Consider the following 23,643-nt stretch of genomic DNA (forward strand, 5'->3'; position numbering starts at 1 on the left):
TGATGTCGACAATATAACTGCCAAATGGCTGTGTAAGCATATACTATGCAAGGCTGTGATTGCATTGATGGGCTTGTATGGGTATAAATCTTAAAGCCAATTTCCATATGAAATGAATCACTTGTCCAAGTCTGGTTGCCCGCTTTCTTTTCTTTTTTTTTCAGGCTCACTGGAGGCTTTTATATATTTATTTACAATTTTTTCAGCACATCCAGTAAGGTCAGATAACGCATATGCATCGCTTTATTATATGCTCTGTGTTAGGCAAGAGAGGCGGCAGCTTGTAATGATGCAGTAATTGGAGTTTTGCTTGATAAATCTAAGCTCTGAAATGACTCCCCTCACATATTGTGAAGCTCGACAGTGTAAGTAAATCTTAAACTGATTAAGTTAGCATGAACCAGGCAATCACAAAGATGGCACCCGTCCAGAGGAAGAGCAAAAAAGCAGCAGAATCTTCAGTCTTGATGTTGTTTTACTGCTCTCTTGTAGGTTGGCAAATGGCTTTAGGATGCTGAAAGATGAGGTCAGATTTGTGTTTTCTGCATTTGGAGCTGACCGGCAATGTCATCGTAATTTAAACCGCAGAATAATTGAGATATATAGAGAGCATCTGAAAGAGTTCCATTAAGCAGTTTGGATTTTTTTTTTTCTCTCTTACTGGAGATATAAGGGTGTGGCACTGTTATAGCCACTTTCCCGCTCATGCACATTCATGATGCTGGCCGCTGTGCACTTTTCATGTATACTGACATTAAATTGCACAGGATAGATGCAAACACACCCACACATATATACTGTACTGGACACTGCAGGCAGGCCATGTGCCCAATCCAATATAATAGCTGTATCGAGCATTACTATTACCTTTTTAGTTTTTGTCTTGCTCATGTTGCATACATTATACATGCATGGAATCTTGTGCACGGTAGTACAAAGTCACTTCTACACTGCTGAAAACTACAATCACAATAATAAAAACAAAAACCAGACACTTTACAAACACTTTATTACTTTCAACATCCAATGAAATTCAGTCCAAGAGCTGCAATAAAAACTGTTCATTTGCACAGATACAGTCATAATTCTCGGTTTAACTGACACAGAAAGACAGCTATTTTATATGTTATTGTGGTTGTAGTTTTCAGTGGTATAGAACTGTACTGTATCACATTGAGTGTTTTTTTTCCTTTTAATAATAATTTGGTCATTATGGAAGAGTATTGCTGCCATACCAGAAAAACAGTTCCATTTTATAAGATGAGATCTATCACGTTTTAACGTGATAATAATTACGTTACAAAACTTAATAATTTTCACCTTTTTACATAATTAAACTTGTCATGTAAAAACGTTTTTACATGATAATTTTCAAGTTCCTTGTTTTAAATTATTACAATAATTATCATGTTAAAACATGAAACTTATGTAAAAATGTGACAGTTTTCATATAATAATATATATGATATGGAATGTTTTTATATCATAATTTTCACATTTTTACATGATATACAGGACTGTCTCAGAAAATTAGAATACAGTATTGTGGTAAAGTCCATTAATTTCTGTAATGCAATTAAATAAGCAAAATGCCATACATTCTGGAATCATTACAAATCAACTGAAATATTGCAAGCCTTTTATTGTTTTAATATTGCAGGCATTTTTTTTTTTACTTGGTCTGAGGAAATATTTTGAGATAAGATATTTGGCTGAAAATGCCATAATCAGCAATATTAAAACAATAAAAGGCTTGCAATATTTCAGTTGATTAGTAATGAATCTAGAATGTATGGCATTTTGCTTATTTAATTGCATTACAGAAAATAATGGACTTTACCACAATATTCTAATTTTCTGAGACAGTCCTGTATTTCACATTTTTACATGATTGTTTTTTTTTTTTTTAAATGTTTTTACACGATACGTTTCACGTTTTTACTTAAGTAGGCCTATAAAGTTTTTAAAAGATAATTGACATGTTTTTTTGCATGAAAATAATTTAATGTTTCAGGTTTTTACATGATAGCAGTCATGTTTTTACATGGTCATTTTCATATTTGTACATAATAAGTTAAAATGTTTTAGCATAATGTTGCTCATGTTAATGTGACAGTTTTCATGTAATATGCTATGGAACTTTCTTTTTTTATAGGTCACTTGCTACAAGAAAAAGTCAAACTTGTACCTATGAAAACATGTCAATCAAAATTAATTTCAAAATATATGACACAACTCTAATTAGATTGTGTGAGGTGCATCTGATGTTGGGGTGTGTGAGTGTGTGCACAGCACAAAGAGTAACGACTTTTGTTCAAGGACGGTGATATTTTATGGATTTCTACATTACAAACATAAAAAAAAGAAAAACCCTCCTTTTACTACCGCTCACTGCACAATTGTAGTTTTTCTATTAAAGTTGGAAACAAAGTCGAGTGCTGACTTCAGATCATTAGATCTGGAGAATTACCTCAGGGTCACATCTCGAGGTGTATGAAATTGATATTTCTCTGGCGGGGATGAATCACTGTTGTAACTCAGATATTAGTCCATTAAAGAAGAACAATAAGGCATCAATATGCATGGAATTAAATTAATGGTGGTGGGTTTATCTGCCTATCCCAGACGCATCCCTAAAAGACACAGTATAATGTATGGCCTGACCTTCAAATGCCAAGAGAGTGTTGGGCAATAAACTGCCAATATTTGTGGCTTAATGGCGTTGGATGACTTTTACTGTAATTGGAATGGCAGCGAAACAGCTGGGCTGTTTAAAGACAGTGTGAGGCCGACGATCTCTTATTCAAAACGGTCACAGGGAAGTGTGTTTAACCCTGGAGGGTGTTTCTGGGATCACTGTGAGAGTACTTTGTAGGTAAACATTAGAAGCAGACATAATGAATTTCACATAATTAAAGGTTGAGGGGGGATTAACAAAAAAAGGAGAAAAATCGTTCTGCCCTTCTCTATATTAATAAACATTTTGGAAGTGAAATGCAGAAATAAATGGAGCGCCAGTACATTGTGGTTAATCAGAGCCGGTCACATGACTGTGAAACCCATTTACTGCTGTTTGATAGACCAGGGCTCCTTCCCTCCCTCTCTCCCTCTCTGTCTACAACCACCGCCCTCTTTTGGATGTTTTACAATTTCACTCTTTTATTATTTCTGGAGGAATCTTGTTTAGTGTTAACATCTTTGGGTGTATTTATTGCACACGGTGGTGGCATCCATACTGTAAAATGATGGATCACTGGAGCTGAAAGCTGATTACAAGCATGATTTACTGTGGGGCACCGCTTAAATCATTCAACTCAGCCCGGTGCGGGATTGCAACATTTTTCATGCTGAGAACACTCGTGTGCCTTTCTCGGAACAAAATGCTTGCTATGCACACAATTTGATCATGTGCTTGCTGCTCTTGTGTGCATTAGGTGACAACGTCTACAAGTGTCCGCCCTCCTGTGACTACCCCGCCATCGGTTTCCAGCTGGACCGCTACCACTTCCCGTCCTGGCAGAACAGCGGGGATCTGTCCTCGCCACTGCAGGCCACCAGCAGCAGAAGCTCCAGCCCCAACCCGAAGCCGCGACCCCGTTCCAGGGAGGACGGGAGCCCTGTGAGCGCTCACTTCCTTTCCCCAGACAGAGAAAATGCCATGCTGGTCCCTGACACAAATCCAGCCAGTGATAGTCCTTCTTCCGTTCACACCAACAAGTCCCAGTATGAGCCTTTAGACTTGTCCGTTTCCTCTCATTCCACCGTGTCTCCTGCTCTGCTGGTCCAAATGTCCGGTGTCTTCAGCAACGGACTCAATCCACTTCACAAGTACGCCACTGAACTTGACGCGAAGCCTGCGTACAGGTGTGATCTTTTAGGAATCAAAGAAAGTGTGGACAAACCGAATACAGGATCAACGGGCCTCAGTGTGGAGGGTGAAGTTGAGAAAGCAAGTGTTGAAGAAGAAGATGGAGCAAATGAAGACACAATTGAGTGGAAGAAGTTGAAGGATGCCAGCCAGGCTGATGTCTTGGGGAAGAAGCGTGACGAGATGGGCCCGTGGGCCGCAGCAGAATCGAGCATGACCTCGCCTGAGAACCTTCCTCCAGAGCAGATCAACCCCTACCAGCAAGCAGGCCTGCTCTCGCTCCTCCGAGCCCAGAAGAACCCGAGTGGTAGTCAGAGGACCACCCTGAACGGCGGGGGCAACATGAATAATGTTTCATCAGGTAAGCATGTACACTTGTTGGATCAGTGATTCCCATCACCACAATTAAATTATTTACTACAAAAAAATGTATCTCTGTTCAACTTATCATTTAGGGGTGTACTCATTTGGGGCCCCAAGGCTACATGGGTCAAGATTTGGAAGATTGTTTATCAAGGCCAAGATTTTAAGGGTTAATTTAAAGGGACAGTATATAGACTTTTTCGATTTTTCAATGTTCATTCATTTTAAAAACACACTATTAATTTCAACAATATGTAAAAAAAAATATATCACATCAATATACTTTTTTTTTTTTTTTCTCCCCAGAATCAAAGGTGTAGTAATTGCTTAATTGCACCGTAGTGCGCGTGCTTCAAAATGCATGTGCTACAAATTTAGGTTGTTGCATTCCATTAGTTCACCACAGATGGCAAAAATTTCGAAACACTGTTGCTTTAAAAATACGTTCCAATACAGATGCTGCTATAACTAGCCATCCATCCATCCATCCATCCATCCATCCATTTTCATGACCGCGTAATCCTCACAAGGGTCGCGGGTGGGGGGGTGCTGGCGCCTATCTCAGCTGGCTCTGGGCAATAGGCGGGGGACACCATGGACTGGTTGCCAGACAATCGCTTGCTATAACTACTTGTTAAAAATGTAATGTAATCCAAGTCGTACCATATTAGTAAAGTAATATAACTTCATTACTTTGAAATACTTTTTGGATTCCTCCAATGCCAAATGTGCTAAATTAAATATATCTACAATATATATTTGTCTGGTCAGTTTGGTCTTATAAATGGTGAATAATATGTATGGTTTTGGAATGGGAAAAACTGGACCACCCAAAATTTAAATCGCAAAGTTTAGAATTGATAGGCGGATGGATGGATGGATGGATGGATGGATGGATGGATGGATGGATGGATAGATAGATAGATAGATAGATAGATAGATAGATAGATAGATAGATAGATAGATAGATAGATAGATAGATAGATAGATAGATGGATGGACGGATGAATTGACTAAAAACAATAAAAGTCGATTTAAATCAAAGAAGAATGTATTAATCAGTTTTTATGAAACGTTCTGAGGCCCCTGAAAATCCGGGGGCGTGTGTTTGCCTGGGGGTGAATCCACCACAAATGCCAAAAACAAGACAGGCTGAACAATGAAATGCTCTGATGATGACATTTACCGGTGTATCTACAGATATGCTGTTCGGATAATGGATGGGTAGATACAAATATTCGTAACTTGGTTCTATGAAAATTGGGAATCACTGTAAAAACACAATTAGCATGTTGCTGCGCTGGCTTTAAGATTAGAGGATGGATACTGCCACCTAGTGGACAAAGAGGTTCATTATCTATTAGCTCTCCGGAGCGCTGCAGAAATAACAGTCTGGGGATTTGGATCACTGTCACATCAAGCTTCCTGTAAATTGCGGTCAATTAAATGTGTCGCATTGTTGGGTTACAAGGTTCTCACTAACACTGCCAGCCTTTCACCTCCCAAAATAGATTATGGCAGCCGCCAGTATAAAAAGCATGTGTGCTTGTGTGAAAAGATTACGTCAATTGAAAATAACGCATCTCACAGACTGAAAACAAGTTTTCTCTCTTTCTCCATGCCATTTGAAACTTATAACTGATCTGAGCTAAGTAAGACTCAGGTGTGCCTCAGTGATTAGCTCCACGCTTTAAGGAGTGATATAATCTCCTTGTGTGATAGGTTACAAATGGTCCGAGCCAATTGAGGCCCCTGATAGAGAGGCTTAAAGCTCTCGTGCTGGTGTGATACGCTTGCTGAGTGCAGATTTAATAATGCTGTCTCTCAGGAGAGGGGATCCAACAGCTGGGGTCTTTGATATGCATGTATTATGAGTGCAACATGATACACCTTCACTCCTCCCCACCTCCTTTTTATTCCAAAACCCAATATGTTCACGTGGGAGACAGGAAAGTGCCTGTCAACTCCATTAGGGATTCACATCTGTTCCCTTTCTTTATGATTCCAACAGCAACTTGTAGTTTTGTGTCATCCTGCACAGATGGTTATTAGAATGTGGCAAAAAGCATGCCTCCCTTTTGACGCCTCTCCTTGTCACACTGTCGTAATTGTAACTAATGTCGGTTAGATTTCAAAATGATAAAATACAAATCACTTGAGTTGTCATGCTTAAAGTTCCTGTATGGATAAAAGTTGGGATGTTCAATACCACTTTTTTTCCCAGACTGATACAAATATGAGTATCCAACTCTTGAGTAGTAACCAATACCAAGTACTGATACCACTTGTACTTTTTATATAAGAAATGTATCCCCCAAAGACGATGACTGATTATTTAAAAAAAAAAAAAAAAAAAAAAAAGAACAAAAAATATCCCCCCAAAAATAATGTTTACTTTACATTTTTGGCCTCTATTTGGTTTGTTGTTTAAGCAAAGTCACTCAATATATTCAAGTATTTAAAATTCAAATGGTAAAGATTAGGGATGTTCGATACCACTTTTTTTCAGACCGATACTCAGACCCTCAGTACTCACCGATACCGATACCAACTGCCGATACCAGTAGTACATTTTGACAAATAAAAAAAAAAATCACTAAAAGATATTTTTAAACAAATATATTTCCTTTAATTTGGACAAAAAAAAATAGCACAGTCACTCTTCAATAGTCTTAACACTCAAAATAAAACACAAAAATGGTCTTTTAGTTTAACATTCACAATTTTGAAGTATTTCCAAACCGGTGAAGTTTTGGTGAAAAACTGCTGCAAGCTAGCGCCAGTTACAAGCAAGGAGGACTCACTTAACGTCTTCCCCTTCTGCCATCGATCGCTTTTACTCGTCTGCGTCACGAGTACTCGAGTACTTGAAAAAAGGCTGGTATCGGTACTCGCCCATCCCTAGTAAAAATACATTAATATGTTTGCATATTTATCCAAATGATCACCAAAATGCAATGACCCCATACATGTTGCATGCAATGTTTGCATGTCTCTTGACATTATACCTTTCACATCACAAATCTGGTGCGCAACTTGTACATACCAGCTACACTTAAAATAATCGGAAATAGAGGAGACATGTGATGCCAGTTAAATACAGTATGTGAATCCACTGTAAAAATTGGAAGGTTGGCAATGGCAGGTTTGTCTCTATACTGTATCAGTCGGAATTTTGGTCAGCAAAATCATAGCAGTGATAATTTCATCGACAAATTTTTTTTGTCATATTTTTCGTCACAATTTTTTTTTCCAGATGAAAATTAAATGAAAAACGGAAATAGAATACATTCATTGAGACGAAAACGATAACTAAAATTAACTGACAATTTCGTCAATGACTAAAACGAAAATAAAAACAACACAGTGACGAAAATTCATACAATTCAATCAGAAGGAATGAAACTCGGGTTGGAGAAAAGAACCACTCAGAAAATATTCAGTGTTCACAGCACTTTTTTTTTTTTTTTTTTTAAATGTTCAAACATGTTTGCAATCATTGTGCAGCTGTAAGAATAATCTAAAAAAAATGCACTTTTTTTTTATTTAGGTGAAAAGTAAGTTAGATTATTGTCAGTTCAACATATTTAATTGAAACAATAAAGACACCGTTGTATTAAATGTGTCTTGTATGTTAAACTACAGTTACAAATAGGTGTGTTATAATTTTCTGTATAAAAGTTTAAATGCATTCTGAAGGAAAATATCGACTAAACTGTCAATTTAGTCGACTAAAATTTTTCTATTTTCGTCGACTAAAGTTGGATTAAAACAAAAATTCAATCCGATGACTAAATTATTAATTAATTTTACTCAAAAGACTATAACTAAAACTAAATTAAAATTTCTTGTCAAAATTAACACTGAATCAGAGAGTGATATCCTTCAGGATCAGTCACCTCCTTGCTGGAAGGAATTGTCTCAAACATTCTTCAGTATTCATCGGATCGATTTAGTCTCAGGGCGGCACGGTAGTCGAGTGGTTAGCACGTCCGCTTCCCAGTTCTGAGGTCTCCGGTTCGAGTCCAGGCTCGGACCTTCCTGGGTGGAGTTTGCATGTTCTCCCCGTGCCCGCGTGGGTCTTCTCCGGGTACTCCGGTCTCCTCCCACATTCCAAAGACATGCATGGCAGGTTAATTGGGCGCTCCGAATTGTCCCTAGGTGTGAGTGTGGATGGTTGTTCGTCTCTGTGTGCCCTGCGATTGGTTGGCAACCAGTCCAGGGTGTCCCCCGCCTACTGCCCAGAGCCAGCTGAGATAGGCGCCAGCAGCCCCCGCGACCCTTGTGAGGAATAAGCAGTCAAGAAAATGGATGGATGGATGGATGGATTTAGTCTCATGAAGCCGATTTCAGAGCCACAATTAGGTGGTGTCAGTCAAACGGGACATCGAGACAGATGAGTGACATTGAGAGTGTGTGGAGTGTCCTCCAAAAGTGAGCGAAGCAGGTGGCCCAGCAGACTGTCCTGTCTGCGGAATTGACCAGGTGGCTTTGTCATGGGGCTGTCTCCCAGTCGCCCCCATCCTTTCCATGCTGGATGGCATGTCGAGTGGCACGCTGACATATTGCCGGGCACTTCGGACATGGAGTGATGCGTTTGCGCTGACAGCTCGGGTCGGCTCCAATGTGCCAACAGTGGTAATTGGCCAGATGGTGACCTCTGTTTGAACCTGTCTGCATGCTCATTAGTCTCACACGGAACACAACCCCTCCCTGGTGGTTTTCACAGAGCCTGTCATCCCTGCGATGTTTTCATTTGGCCACTAGATGGTAGCATTTACCATGCTGAAAAGCGCTCGCTTCCCCTAAGCTGTGCAATCATTTTTTTTTTTCAAAGGCTCAATAGAGAAAAGTGTTTTGATAACACGATGCCCTTGGATAACTTTGAACCAGTTGACAAATGAACTGATAAAGCCCGGCCTCTCACGGTGAATATGAGAAGATCTATACAGAAATGATTAAGAATGGAGAGAAAGAAAAGGCTCCCTGCATGAAAGGGATGAGTCATTATCTCATTGTCTGACCTCTGTGTTCCCTCCGTGGAGGGAGCAAGAGAAAAGGAGCGAGAAAGATGGCAGTAGATGGAGATAGATGGAGCGACAGCGAGGTGAAAGAGGAGCAAGCGGTGGTGCGCCTGACTCCATGAGCAGATGTCGTCCGAGGGCAGCGAGAGGGCAACGCGGCCCTCTTTTGTGCCGTGCCTCTCCTCATAGAGATAATGAAGGGTGGAGTGCTGGGAAGGATGTGCAGTCATCACTCACTGTCTGTGTGCCATCAGAGCTCAGCACTGTGTCATCCGTCACCATTCAGCTCCTCTGGCCCCCGTCGGCCCCGCCACTGTCATCATGGTCATTATCTCAGACACAAACACACACTCGCACCCACGCACACACGCAGAAATGTGCACTTGGTGCTGAGGCAGGTCATGATAACGGTTTTATCGTTTTTATACCGCTGCCGATTCAATATGGCATGAATTTCATCACCATCGCCAATGTAGCTCCCCCCCCCCCCCCCCATATATATTTAAAAATTTAAGAAAAATATTTGTCAGCTTGCGTTACAAGATGACAAGATTATGATTGAAATGATGATTCTTAACTCATTCACTCCCAACCATTTTCACAGAAGCAATTCCCTTCGCTCCAGGCTGTTTTCCTGTATTTGGACTGATTTTGCAAGGCCCACAGAATATTGTGTTCTATTGCTATAAAAACAGGAAACCTACCAAAAGAAAGAACAAAAATTATATTTCTATCTGTTTCCGTTTTGCAACAATTGGCATTAGAATATAGCTAAGTTTCATCATTATTCACAATCTATTTTGAATTTTGTGTAAATTAGCCTTTTTTCAACATGTCTCTTATACTCTGTTGCCACCTGCTGGCTGTTTATGTAATAACTACCATTTATTCAATCATTCTTTGCAGTTGAGAGGCTACATAAAAGCCTTCTGTATATATATATATATATATATATATATATATATATATATATATATATATATATATATATATATATATATATATATATATATATATATATGTCTTTGGGAGACTTAAAACAGTTAAAATAGGACGTATTTTTACGTCTTTGGGAGCAAATGAGTTAATAATAGTGCTGCACATATGCGTAAAAGCCTCATTTTACTCATATTATGATCATACATTGAGCTAAAAAAAAAACAACCAATCTGAAATAAAGTTTTACAGCCCAGATTGTTAAACTACTCTCTTCTGACCAGCATGTGGTGCATGAGTAGCATAATGGTTGAATTCTGAAAGTGCATGAATAGGTCATCGTAATGTACAAAATAAATGCTATTAAATAAAAGAAGGGACACTCGCTACTACTTTTTTTTTTTTCATACCAATACCACTACGAGTACTCAATTCTTGAGTAGGCACCGATACCAATACCAAGTACTGATACCACTAAGAAAAACTATGACATATACATATACTAAAAACTGTGACAGATAATTTCAAAGACACACCCAATATAGAATTTCCCCTTAACATTGCATGAAATTAATGACAATTTTCTATTCTTCGAATTTCTAGTTCTCTACTAAAATCTCGTAAAACAGCCATAAAGAGGGCTGTCACAAGTACTGATATCTTGAAATAAGGCCTGGTTTCTTTTATTATTTATTTATTTATTTATTTTTTATTTTTTGGGTTAATTTTATAATCATGGATGCCACTGAAGTATCAAACTGTCACCCCCTAAAAACACATAAATGCAAAATTTATCAATCTTGCCTTATTTTCTGGAGTCTCAAAATGTGCACTCCAACAACAGTTATGTCAGAAAGAACCCAAATTGGGTTAAGAATGGATTGACCCAACCTTTTGAGTTATTTAACCCATGTTGGGTCAATTAAATTAATGACTCGCAATGTAACCCCTTTTTTTGGGGGTGTCATTTTGTTGGTCAGCTTTTTTGGTTAATTGAATAACCCGATTGAATTGGATAAAAAAATGAGCTGACCCAACTTTTTGAGTTATTTACCCTAAAAGTTGGGTCAAATTAAATTAATAACCTTCAAAGAAAGACATTTTTGGGGGGCTGTTTTGTGGGCTATTCATTTGATCCAACTTTTGGGGTAATTTGAATAAACCAAAAAGTTAGTTTAGTCCCTTTTTGACCTAATTTGTGTTATTTCCGGGTTGTTGACATGCCAAATGTATAAAATTTAAAGTACATTAAAATAATAATAACAATAAATACATAAAAAAAACACATTCCAAAATTTGTTAAACATCAAATTAATTCATTCATAAATTAATTTAAACAGATAAAGACTGATTAATGTTTTTTTCAAATTCATTCAATATCCCTTTAAAGGCATCCAAACAAATCAATTCTTTAAAAGTTTGGCATCCAATTGTAGTTGTTTTAAAGCTGTTTTGGATACATAAAAAAAAAATAAAAATCAAAAAAAAAAAAAAAATCCAGATAAGGGCAGACCCAGCAATAAGAACAATTTTTTGGAGCGACAACTGTTAACTGATAATTTTCTCCCAGATAAAATCTTGTAGATAAAATGGAGTTTACGTCATGATCACATGCTAGTGATTAGTCTGCAAGTGGACTAAACACAGCATCCAACACAAATGACCAAATCACTGCGATGAGTTAGGGTTTTAATATTTTATCACGAACGCCACTGCTGCATGAGATGCAATAAGGTGAGGTGTCGCTTAAAATATTGTAGTGTGTTGTGTTTTGTTGCTTGCTATGGTTAAAGTGTAATTTTCCTCCTAATCCAGGCACAAAATCAGCAATCATTGTTCTTTCCCCCCTCACTATTGGCATATCATCTCTCTTTCTGTCAGTACATCACAGTCCCTCCTTTCTCATTCCCCCTGCAATCTATTTGCGCCTGTGCATGAGCCATGTAAAGGTATAGCATCACCCGCACTGTGTGGACATTGTGCGAAAAGCAAGCTATGAATAGAGGATCATGTGGTGAAGAGATGGATGGCTCCGAGCCCACTGCTGTCTCCTCTAATTGTAAAATATTAGTTACATTAGACTCTGGTCTGTGATTAATGGAACTTATTTGGAGGTTGCCCTCTCCTGGACCTCCCCTCTCCTCCTGTGGGAGTGGGGAGGAAGACCAGCCGCTCCGGTAAGAAGAGGAGGGACAGAAACAATCAAAGACAAGCAAGGCCTGATGTCGGCTTGAGACCTTTTTGACTCGTTTTAACCTGGCTATATGAGGGTGGCATTTTTTTATTTTTATTTTTTTTAACATCAATAAATGTCTGGTTTTAAGTCAAGACTAAGTGACTTTTGTGTTTTACGTCACATTTTACTTATTTTCCAGCTCAACAAAGGCGTTCATTTACTATTTACTTATGATTTATTTATTTATTTATTTATTATTTACCGTATTTTCCGCACTATAAGGCACACCTAAAAGCCTTCAATTTTTACAAAAGCTTGCCATGCGCCTTATAATCCAGTGCGCCTTATATATGGATCAATATTGAACCGCAACAGGTCTCGCTGTCAAGACGCGATCGGTGACCCTGCACGATCGGTGACGCAGAAGATCCCGCCATCTTGGATCGCTAGCTAATACTAATACTTTACCTCAGAGAAAATAATAAAACAGCTGTTTATTCATTTTGGGAGTGAATGGAGTTGTCAGAAAGCTGGTTTGTAATCTATTAATAAAGTTTGACTGACCTATCTGACTGTTTTGTTGACATTCCATTTAGCGCAGCACCATCTAATGGATGCATAACGTAACCCCAGCCTCTACTGTAGCGCCTTATATATGGGAAAAGTTTGTAAAATATGTCATTCATTGAAGGTGCCTTATAGTGCAGAAAATACGGTACTTATTTACTTTACTTATTTAGCTTCTTTCCTATTTTACACTCACACACACGCATACACGAAACCTTGTGCGCCACTCTGATGATATTCACATGTGTCAGTTCTTATACTCTTTCTGACGAGTGTGTGTATGTGTGTGTGTCCTTTATTGGCCATCAGGTTATTATACACTAACAGATGGAGCATTACCTTTTATTGCACACACCTTCTGTGAGTTTTCCCAAATTTCGCCCCCAAAACACATTTTTATGTAGATGCGCAGCCCAGTATTCAGCTTCCCGCAGCTGTCGGGGCTCTGATGACGAGTGTGATAGAAAGGAATAGGGAGGAAGCGGCGAGGGTGGGTGGGCGTGTGTGGGGGGGGGGGTCGAATGTGAAAAAGGCTTGAGACGGCCCTGGGTTTTTGGGAAGTGATGTCAAATGACATCAGCGCATAACGGTTTACTGTAACCGTGAATCACCGAGAAACACATTGAAGTGCGAGACAGACAGGAAAAAATAAAAAGTCATTTGATGAGCTAACTTGTCCCGAATAGCACGGCAGCGAGCAAGGACACGTGTCCATCAAAGCACAAAGGTGACGGAGTGATTCGTTTCGTCCCGTCAGGCTTTGGTGTCAAGCTGATGTTTGTCGTACATTACGGTCAGACAAACTCATGGAAGCCATTAACTGCAATGCGCTGCTGTTTGTGTGCTTAAAGTGAACCACATCAAGAGGAGCCAGTGGAGTTAAGTTGCACGGGACAGACAGGAAGTTTTGACATTCCTTTCCCCTCTCAGCTGCAGACGTCTGTCATTCCTCAACTCAACGCTTGTGTGTATGTGTGCGTGTTACTGTTTATTTGTGTGAGTGTGTGTGTTCGCAAGCAGGAAATGGGTGACAAAGGATTAGACAGGGTTTCATATCTAAAGTTCAAAATCAGCTCAAGCTTCTGCTTGACAACCAAAGGAAATACTCAGAAATCGTTGCGTTACAACAAAATGAGTAAGAAAAGAAAATGCCATTTATATATATAATAATAGCAATTATCCTTGCTAGGTGAGCTGGTTGCAAATAATAAACTAAAAGTTACATAATAATAAAAAAAATTGCAATGGATAAAAAACAATAAGGTCTTCATGGTGTGCGAATATTTCGCACTTATGCCTCACAGTTCAGAGGTCGTGAATTTGGAGCCTCTCTGTTTGGAGTTTACATTTGGAGATTCAATTGCTCCTGTTCGTACAGTCAGCGTGAATCTGACTGGAAATGATTGTTTGTCAATACTGTACTGTGTATGCCCTGTGATTGGCTGGCGACCAATCAATACGAATAATCTTAAATAAAAATATAGCTCAAAGACAATAAACATAAAGTATACAATAAACTTTTCTGCTTCATATGTATTGGTTTTTCCAGGACCAAAAATAGAGTATTCTGTATAATAAAGTGTAAACTGTAAGCCACCTACCTATCAAAAGTAACTCTCATCTGTACTTTTGAGGTGCACCACCACAGCGACAACTTGACAAGCTATTTGAAGACTGATGTTGATTTCAGATTAAGGCCCACTGCACACCAAGTGGCAAGGCATGACGATGGCCTACTCAAGTAGACCATTGTGAAAACAATTACACACTGCACACTAGTGAATGAGCACTGCACATCAACCACTACACAGAAATGGAAAAACTGTGACCCATGCTTAATAACTTTTTCTTTGCAGAACAATTTTGTTAATCAATGACTTGGTTTGACAAGCAACAACTTCCTAAATAGGAGGAACAATTTTTTGGTGGTTATTCCCAGGGATCTGAATCAACGGAATTGTTAAACAATAAAGAAAAAAAAAAAAAAAATGACATTGCAACCAATGAACAATTGGTTTTCTTTTTTTTATGTAATCAACAGTATTTCTATCTTAAATTCACATTTTGTACAGCAGCAATTTTCTTGACTGGGTCAGTTTCAAACACAAATATAAATTTCAGTTACCAGTATATTTTAAAATATGAATGAATAAATTCCTTTAGCAAAGCTGAATCGATAAAAAAAAAAAAAAAAAAAACATATACAATTCACTGCAATATAATTTTGAGAACAATTGTTGTGCAGACCTCAAAAGTTAAAATTAAAACTCAAATTACGGAGCCCCTAAGGTGAGATGGAAGGGGACAAAAAAAAAACTTTGCATTCCGGAAGTACATTAACTCATTAAAAAAAAAAACAAAAAAAAAAAACAAAAAACTTTGCGCTAGCTAGCAAAGTTGTGTTATCTCGCAATCTTTGAGAGGGAACGCAAATGTTTTTGCGAGGGAACGCAAAGTTTTTTTTCCTACCATGTCACCTTAGGGGCTCAGTAGAAAACAGACACACACAAAGTCTGATATTATAAATATTTTCTACTATATTAATACTTAAAGCTAATAGGCCACTCATCCCGGTTGACGTACACTGTAACATAATTCATTTCCTTTTTCCAGTGTCCGTTCTATTAGCTGCGTAGTGTAGCAAATAAGACTCAGATTGAATTACAATGTGTTTATCCACACAAGTTGCCAGCTGATGTTTCTTGCTAGCTAGCTAGCTGGTGCCACATAAGTAACATAGGGCTTGTCGAGCGAAGATATGTGGGTTCTGTTTTACTATTTAGTGTGTTTTGATGAGTCTCAAAATGTTAATTTGGCCTCCCAAACTGTGACGCTAAACAGCTTTTTTCGAGCTTTGGTGGACTGCATTTCGTTTTATTGAACCAGTGTGATTGTGAAGAATGAATCACATTTTTATAAAGAGAGGACGCTGGCGATAAATGGAAGAGTTTTTGGTAATGATCACTCACATTGACTACATTAGTGCATTTTGATGACAGACTCTCTACGTTTTACTTTCTAGCCACATGTACATATAGACAGATGAATATTATTGTAAAACACAATGAACACTGTATACTGTATTGACTCTCTGGGTTTCACTTAGAAATGTACTGTAATTTTTTGGGTGACAACTCATGTACATTTTTGATTGTTTTTTACATCTGCGACGTGTGCACTTAAATCACAGCAAAATCAGTGGCTGATGGTCGGCCACATTGTGTAAACTTATTGCTGAACTTGTTACACTGTGTGGCAGTTCAGACAGTTTCAGCCATGTCACATCGTGTGCGATGGGCCTTATATGTGAAAATATTAAAAAAATGGCGGCTCTGCAGCCAAAAATATTTATCCTTAGGCCTATATACACTATAGCCTGTGAGCTGTTTAGAATATTTTATTGACTTCTCTCACATAGCTTCCAGAAAATGCAAAAGTTTTACTTGCTAAACCTTCTTCTTCTTCTTCTTCTTCTTCTTCTTCTTCTTCTTCTTCTTCTTCTTCTTCTTCTTCTTCTTCTTCTATCCACTCCCTAGTTCGGAAGCCATTCCCATGCAAATTCTGCCCCTACAGTGCCTCCCAGAAGGGCAACCTGAAGACACACGTCATCTGCGTCCACCGAAAGCCCTTTGACAACAGCCTGTACCCCGACCGCCGCCTCCGCCGCTCGCACACGCCGCAGCGGCCGCCCAGATCGCCGCCGAGTATTGGGGAAGACAATCGGGCTGCTGGTAGAGAGTTAATCAACGTCACATCGCTCTGCGGAACTTGATGTTGTTGTCATGGAAACCACTGATAAAGACAGTTATGATTATTGCTTTGGTAAGAACGAGCAAGATGTTAAGTTAAAAGGGGGCTATTATGCACTTTCTTATGTTCTATAATGATATAATACGTTTGGGTGTTCATACACTAAGTACTAGACAACTGTTCATTCGCTTCTTCCCTCCTTTGTGGTTCTTTCAGACAGTTCTTACCGTGAAAGAAACAAGGGTATTTTCAGCTGTGCAATGTGGGAATATAGATCACTTTTAACAGCAAATGTTGATGTACATTCCAGTGTTCTTGAAGATTCACAGTATGTATTTATCTGTAGCAATGAGGTTGCATATAATAATGATAATAATAAAGTCCACTGTGATGTGAAAGTGTAACAATAGCAATAAGTGCAGTTCATTTTGACAACGTGTCCAAACACATAGCTTGTGTTTACACACATCTATCAGTTCAACACTCGTCCAGTAGGGAGAATGTACCCTGTCTGCCCAAAACATTTGTTCCTTCATCCAGTAAATACCCTGTGTTGCGTTATTTTATTTTATTTTATTTTTTTTCTCCCTAAATATCACTCCATTTCCCTTCCAGTCCACAAGTCTTGTCTATCTGTCAGGATATGGTGCCAGATGTTCGGGCTTTCGTGGAGGCAGATGTAATGAAGTAGAATGTTGCACATCAGAGCTTCCATTTGTTCTGGATTCCACTCCAGGGAGAAAAGCTCTCTCACATATAATTATTGCCCATTAACTCCTGTGCTTTATGCCATGGTGCTGGAACAATGCTCAATTAAGGGGAACCAACAAAATGGGGGAAACTGTATCTTTAAAAGAAAAATAAATAGCGAGATTGCGTTTGTGTTGTAAGTAAAATGTAGTTAAAAATGCTGCCATTTGTGGCCATTACAGTATATGATCCACTATGCCGTGCCAACATTCCGCCTGTACCCGGAGATCACCTTGGGCAGCTGTGTGCCTGTTCACATGAAGCCTTGTAGCCACGGTGATGTGACTTTGACTGACAGTCGTCCTGACAACTCCATTCAAGCGCCACCTGCTAGCTGTCAATCAGGACGGCCGTCCCGGGGCTATTGACGGCGCTGTCAGCCTGCGTGAGATGTGTCTGTCAAAGCCCACCCACTCTGCCACTCTGTCTGCCTGCCTGGGCCATCTGACATTTGTTTACTGTCCTCCTTCCGAGCTTACTTTCGCATCCCTTAAAGTGCGTCCTTCCCTTAAGAGACAACTCGCCCCTTAGTCCCTGATCCAATCACAGATTCTTTAGCTGGGCATCACCATCACCCACTTTTTAGTGATGGAGTGCCTCAGAAACACTTCTGCAGGTGACCCCATCCCAGCTATGCTGCACGCCATTCTCCTCCTCTTCCTCCCCTCCCTCTGTGCTGCTCAGTCACCCTTCATCTGTCTACCTGACAGGTGACAAGGTCTGGGCCTCCAGCTGACTGGCTAATCGGAGGCCTGTCATACCTGTCAATACTTTTTCTGAACCACGCCAGGACCGACACGTCTTCTGAGTTTGACCAAGGACACCGAGTTTTGCAAGGCTCCAAAAGCTTTGAGGGGGACTGAGTTGATTGTTCCCCTCCAATAGGCCACTGAATGTGGGTGTCATCCTGTCAAAGCTCCTAATTAGGCACACCATCCCTTAAAGCAACACTCTTTAATTAATACTGGGGATTAATTACGACTAATCGTGATGAATGTTTTACTTGACGTCGTGCTACTCTCGCCATTGTTGCGCTGCTGCTCTGTCGTTTTTTCCAGCTTCCCGCCATGTTATCATTCACTTTGGCTACATTTCTCATGTCATCCTGGAACCTCTCAAATAGAATTTAACCGAACTTCTTTCAGGAAAGGATTACCTTTGATTACATCTACAATGAGAACATTAGTTTCTAAATTTGAACAAATTGGAACTCAACCACCAAAAGATTCTATTTTCAGACCTGAATTTTGTGTCAGACAAATTAAAGACTGAGATGGCCTACGCTTGTTTTGTTTTGAGGTCATGCTCACCTTTACCTTTTGCCAAGGACGACAACTTGCTGGAAGTCATCTTTCTCCAACATAAAAAGTAAGAAATGTCATTTCATACATTTTCATTTGCATTTAATTATTTCTCAGTCAAAACCTCAAAGTCCATCCTAAAGCTTTTCCGACGGGAAGTTTTCTATGCCGCAGTGCACAAAGTCATGTTAAAGTGGAAGTCAACCTTGAAAATTTCTTGACAACATTATGTTATATGTGACCTCACTAGTCTAAACATGACAGTCTGATTAATATTATATTTTTGGAATATGAGTTCTGAAACAAAATCCAGCCGTTCTTATCAATCTTAGGGGGCGGCCATTTGCTGTCGAATGAAGATGACATCAATGTTGCTCAGGGCTCAGGCAACAACCAATCAGAGCTCAGCTGTTTTCTGAAGCTGCGCTGTAATTGGTGGCAAAATGGCTGGCACCTAAGATGGATACAAACAGTTGGATTTTGCTGCTTAATTCATATTTTACTAATGCAATATTAACCAGAATGCCATATTTAGACTAGTGGGGCTGCACAGAACATATTGTCAAAATTTGGGGGGGTTGACTTCCCCTTTATGTCAAATGAGCCATGGTTGGATGAGTTTGGTGTCGAAGCAGATCGAGGTTCTGATCGCAACCACATTCACCTTTGGAACGAATAATAACCGAGATTCTGAGTCACACCATTTCCCACATCCAAATATTTAGTATTATATTTAGCAAATTTAGTGAAAACGTAGAAATAGTGAACATGTACCTTGTGCCCATTTATTATTATTGTGTGACTACACAGAGGAGAGGAGACTGCGCAATGAGATGACGTCATATGAAAGTGTTTCTCTGCCATAAGACACTTGAATGACTGTCAACAAAAGTGATCACAGACGGATTGCTGATCGTTTCTTTGCCATTTTCCATCAGGTATGGCGTTAAATGTTTTGTTTCGCATTGTCCTCTACTCGTTTGAAACCTGGATAAGAAAGTGAGGAGCAGATGTGACGATGTGACAACATCTGCCAGTCGCTTCGTTTATTAATTCAAGAACTATTTTAATTCTTTCCCCAAACAACGCGTACTTTATCATTTTTTGTGACTACAATATGTTCATGTGACGTAATTAGTGTTGTTCCGATACCGTTTTTTTGGCTCCTGATACCGATACCGATACCCAGGTTTGCAGTATCGGCCGATACCGATACCATACCGATACTTAAGGTTTTTTTCCCTCAACATGAAAAAGCTGTCCTGCTTTTGGTTCAGAGCATTCAAGGGCCAATAGGATATCTTAGATCGGCATGCAATAAACATGTCACATATCAGTGAATGTCGTGCACCAGCAAGACACAAGATGCTGCATCCGAAATCCTATATTAGCGTTGGAATTAATGGTATCGGCATGTTACTTGTGAGTAGTCACCGATACCGATACCACTGTTTTAATGCAGTATCGGCACCTCTGCCGATACCAGTATCGGTATTGGAACAACACTAGACGTAATATCCATTTTTGCAAATTTTAGGCCTTTTTCAAATTTCTAGCGTTTCCATTCCGGGTTATTTTGTTTGCAATTCTTAAAAAATTGAATAGAAATAGGTGGATGAAATGAAAACCCACCTCTTGACAAATATCTAAAATGTCCACTGCACCATACTCATGTTCATATAGTATAGCGTCTGTCTATCTTAACTACAGTACTTTCTTTCCTTCATGTTTCCTTTTCTTTATGATCATCCCGTTATTATACTCTCATCAGAGGCTCATCCGCAGATCATGCTTGAGGTCTTTCTCAGCCTCACCGAGATAGACGGGCCATGTTCGCCTAATCAGCCTCAATAAGGAAAGGAAACAGTTTGACAGGTCAGGTAATGAGAAGTAATGAATCACTAATCACAGTCTCCTACAACCCTCGGAGCACAGATGAAAAATTAAAGGTAATTAGCTTGCACAGTTGTGAAAACAATATTCAAGTTGGCATCACGTGGTACGGGCCTCGCAGATTGGCTTGGCCGACAACATGCATCATCGCCGCGTCACAGTCCTATTAGGACGCTGTTATCGGAAAGCTGGCTCAGTTGTAGGTTTTCGTAAGGGGAGGCTATAAAATGTCTCACGTCACTTTTTCCATTCAGGATCTTTCGAATGAAAACAAGGGAAAACACGCCATCTTCCCAAATCCCAAAGAAAGTAACACGGAAGAAGTGCGGCGAGTATTGCTTCATGAAGTCCGACTCCAATGTGGAATGTAAAGTCATTGAGAGTCATGTGGTCAGCTGTGCAGAGCGGCATGGCTCTTGCGCTTGCTAGCGGAGTGACGGATGCTTTGACACAGCCTGTGTTTGACAAGTCGGCGTGAGACTCAAAGTACAGGATCCAGACATGGGCTGTCAGTCAAAGCCAGCCCATCTCCCGGCTGAGATGTGCCAGTTTAGTCACACTTACAATGGAACTAATAGGCGTTAACTGGAGCAAGGCACACATATGGGCCCGCTAGAGCCCCGTGTCCCGAGGCTGGGATTGAACGGATGCCAAGGAACATAAGCCCGAGATATAAAAAGAATTACAAGGGAACAAATAAAACATGGGGATTATGTCAGTGTGAGAAATGGAGGCATTGTTATTCTGCATGCGTGCTGGCTTGCCTCTCTTGTTTCAGCTTCTATGGCCTTTGGGCTGCAGCCCCGCAGTCCTGCACCTGCTCGGACCAGCCAGAGCTTTGGAGGCGGAATGGAGATGAGATTGTGTAAATCAAAGAAGGGGGAAAGTGGGACACGGTGGTCCGATTGAAACCAGATTACTATATTTGTCAATGAAATGCATGTATGGGACACACACAGTGAAAAAAGGTGGGGCAACCGCCACTATGGCAGAAAAACCACAGCGCTCTCTTAACTCTTTTACTGCCACACGTTATCAAAACGTTATCATTCACGTCACCCTTGAAAATATTCTATTTCATCAGATTTTGTCATGTTTCATTGTAATTTGGCAGCCCATTGAAGAGATACAATGCTGCCATCTGGTGGCCATAGTTAGTGAGTGTTTTCGATTCTACAACCCATTGACCAGGCAGCGCTGCACTTAGATGTTGCACTGCCCATTGATTAAAAAAACAAAAACAAAACAAAAAAACGTAGTTGACGACATTTAACGTTTCTGGCGGAATACGTCATGATTTTATTAATCGTGATTAAACGTTTTTGGCAGTCAAAGAGTGAATGTGCTTTTGATACTGCAATTTCCCTTCCCAAAGCAATGTTATCAATAGCAACAAATATGAATAGAATTGCCTAATTATATCCTTCCTGGTGGTGTAGATGGATACATTTCTGGCCACAAAAGTCTTTTGCGTGACCACTTCTTGCTTGGTTAGGTTCTGGACTTGATCAAAATGTGTTAATGTCACACCTACTCATCTGCTTGTCTCAAAACCTATTGGCCCCACTTGGCCCCTATTCCAAAACTAGACAAAACTCGTAAGACAGGTTTCGTTCAGTCAGCACTAAATTAAAGAATGGAGAGTCTTTCATTGGCTATCAGAACCAAAGAGTTGAATGGAAAAATACTGGATCACGAGTAAGGCAAGACCAATAGAGTTGAACAGTGGCAGCAAAGCGAGTCCATTGGTACTCATCTATGTGCAAGTCACAAGCAAGTCTTGAGTCGCCACCTTCAAGTCTCAAGCAAATCTCAAGTTACTGTTGAAAACAATCAAGCAAGTGAAAAGCAAGTAAAATGAAGATTTCCAACTATAAACAAGATGACAAGTCAAGTAGTTCAAGTCTAAGTCAAGTCGAGTCACTTATAGCTATCCAGTCCCAAGTCAAGTCATTCCCAGGTTTTTGGCAAGCAAGTCACAAACAAGTTAAAGAAAATGGCAAGTCAAGCCATCACAAATAACAGTAAAGAATTATACAGTCAGACAAGTTTATTTATGCACTAATTCAGCAACTGAATCATGGCTCAGCATTACATTTAAAACACAAGAGCGCAGAACAGTCCGTCAAAAGCATTTTTGGTGCCATATTTTGTTACCAAATACAATCCTCTGCCCCAAAGTCAAAAGCATCTGTGTGAAAATCACTGGCCTGCCTGTTTGCATATTTTCCCCGAGCTTGTGCTTTCTTCACATATTTCTTACCACGTTACAAAAACACACGTTAGGTTAATTGAAGGCCCCAAATTGTCCATAGGTGTGAATGTTGTTTTTCGAAATGTTTCCTGTGATCGACTGCCCATCAGTTTAACCCTCCGCTCAGCCATTGTCAGCCAGAATAGGCGACAGCTCAGCCTTGACCCTAATGAGGAATAGCATTCAAGAAAACGGATGGATCACGGATGTTCAACTCAAATATAAAGAGCCGCTCACCCGCTTGTATCGCGTTATCTCTCTAAATTCCCCTCATTGCCTTTCCTCTCCTCGTTCTCCTGAACAGACCTGTCTCGCATAACAAACAATTGCACCAAAACTCCATTAAAATCACTTCATGGGGATGTGAGAGTGCCTCAAGTTAAAGACTGTAATTGAAAAGCGTTTGACAAACCGTGCGACAAACCAAGGCGACAATAGACAAGCTGTGATTCTCACTTGAGTTATTCTGCAGGAATAATCAGCATCATTTCATTCCGCGCCCTTTGCAACGTGCTCCAATAGTACGTCAAATGCTGATTCTCACTTTTGTTGGTGCTAATGGACTTCTGATGGATACACGCCCAGATAATCATTTTCTTCTTCACAGTGTGAGTCACGGGAACCTGCACGCTTTTCCAATCATCTATCCAACACACTGAAACGCAAATGAACTGCTTTGGATTATTTGGATATGATGGGATATCAGCAGAGATGCCTGCACATGACACTTTCTTTCTTTTTTTTTTTTTTTTTAACATGCA

General features: G+C 39.8%; 1 protein-coding gene across 2 annotated transcripts in view; it reads left to right on the top strand.

Annotated features, from left to right (window-relative positions):
• Nucleotides 1-17,245, top strand: part of LOC144016024 (zinc finger protein 536-like) — a 38,155-nt gene extending 20,910 nt beyond the window's left edge. Inside the window, exons 3-4 of one of the 2 annotated variants that reach the window (XM_077516639.1) lie at nt 3,435-4,229; nt 16,471-17,245. In XM_077516639.1, coding sequence (XP_077372765.1) covers nt 3,435-4,229; nt 16,471-16,706 — 1,031 coding nt within the window. In that variant the 3' untranslated portion in view covers nt 16,707-17,245. The remainder of the gene's footprint in view (nt 1-3,434; nt 4,230-16,470) is intronic. The other variant, XM_077516640.1, reaches the window with a different exon arrangement.
• The last annotated feature ends 6,398 nt before the right edge of the window (nt 17,246-23,643 follow it).

Source organism: Festucalex cinctus, chromosome 3, assembly GCF_051991245.1.
Source record: "Festucalex cinctus isolate MCC-2025b chromosome 3, RoL_Fcin_1.0, whole genome shotgun sequence".
NCBI classification, from domain to species: domain Eukaryota; kingdom Metazoa; phylum Chordata; class Actinopteri; order Syngnathiformes; family Syngnathidae; genus Festucalex; species Festucalex cinctus.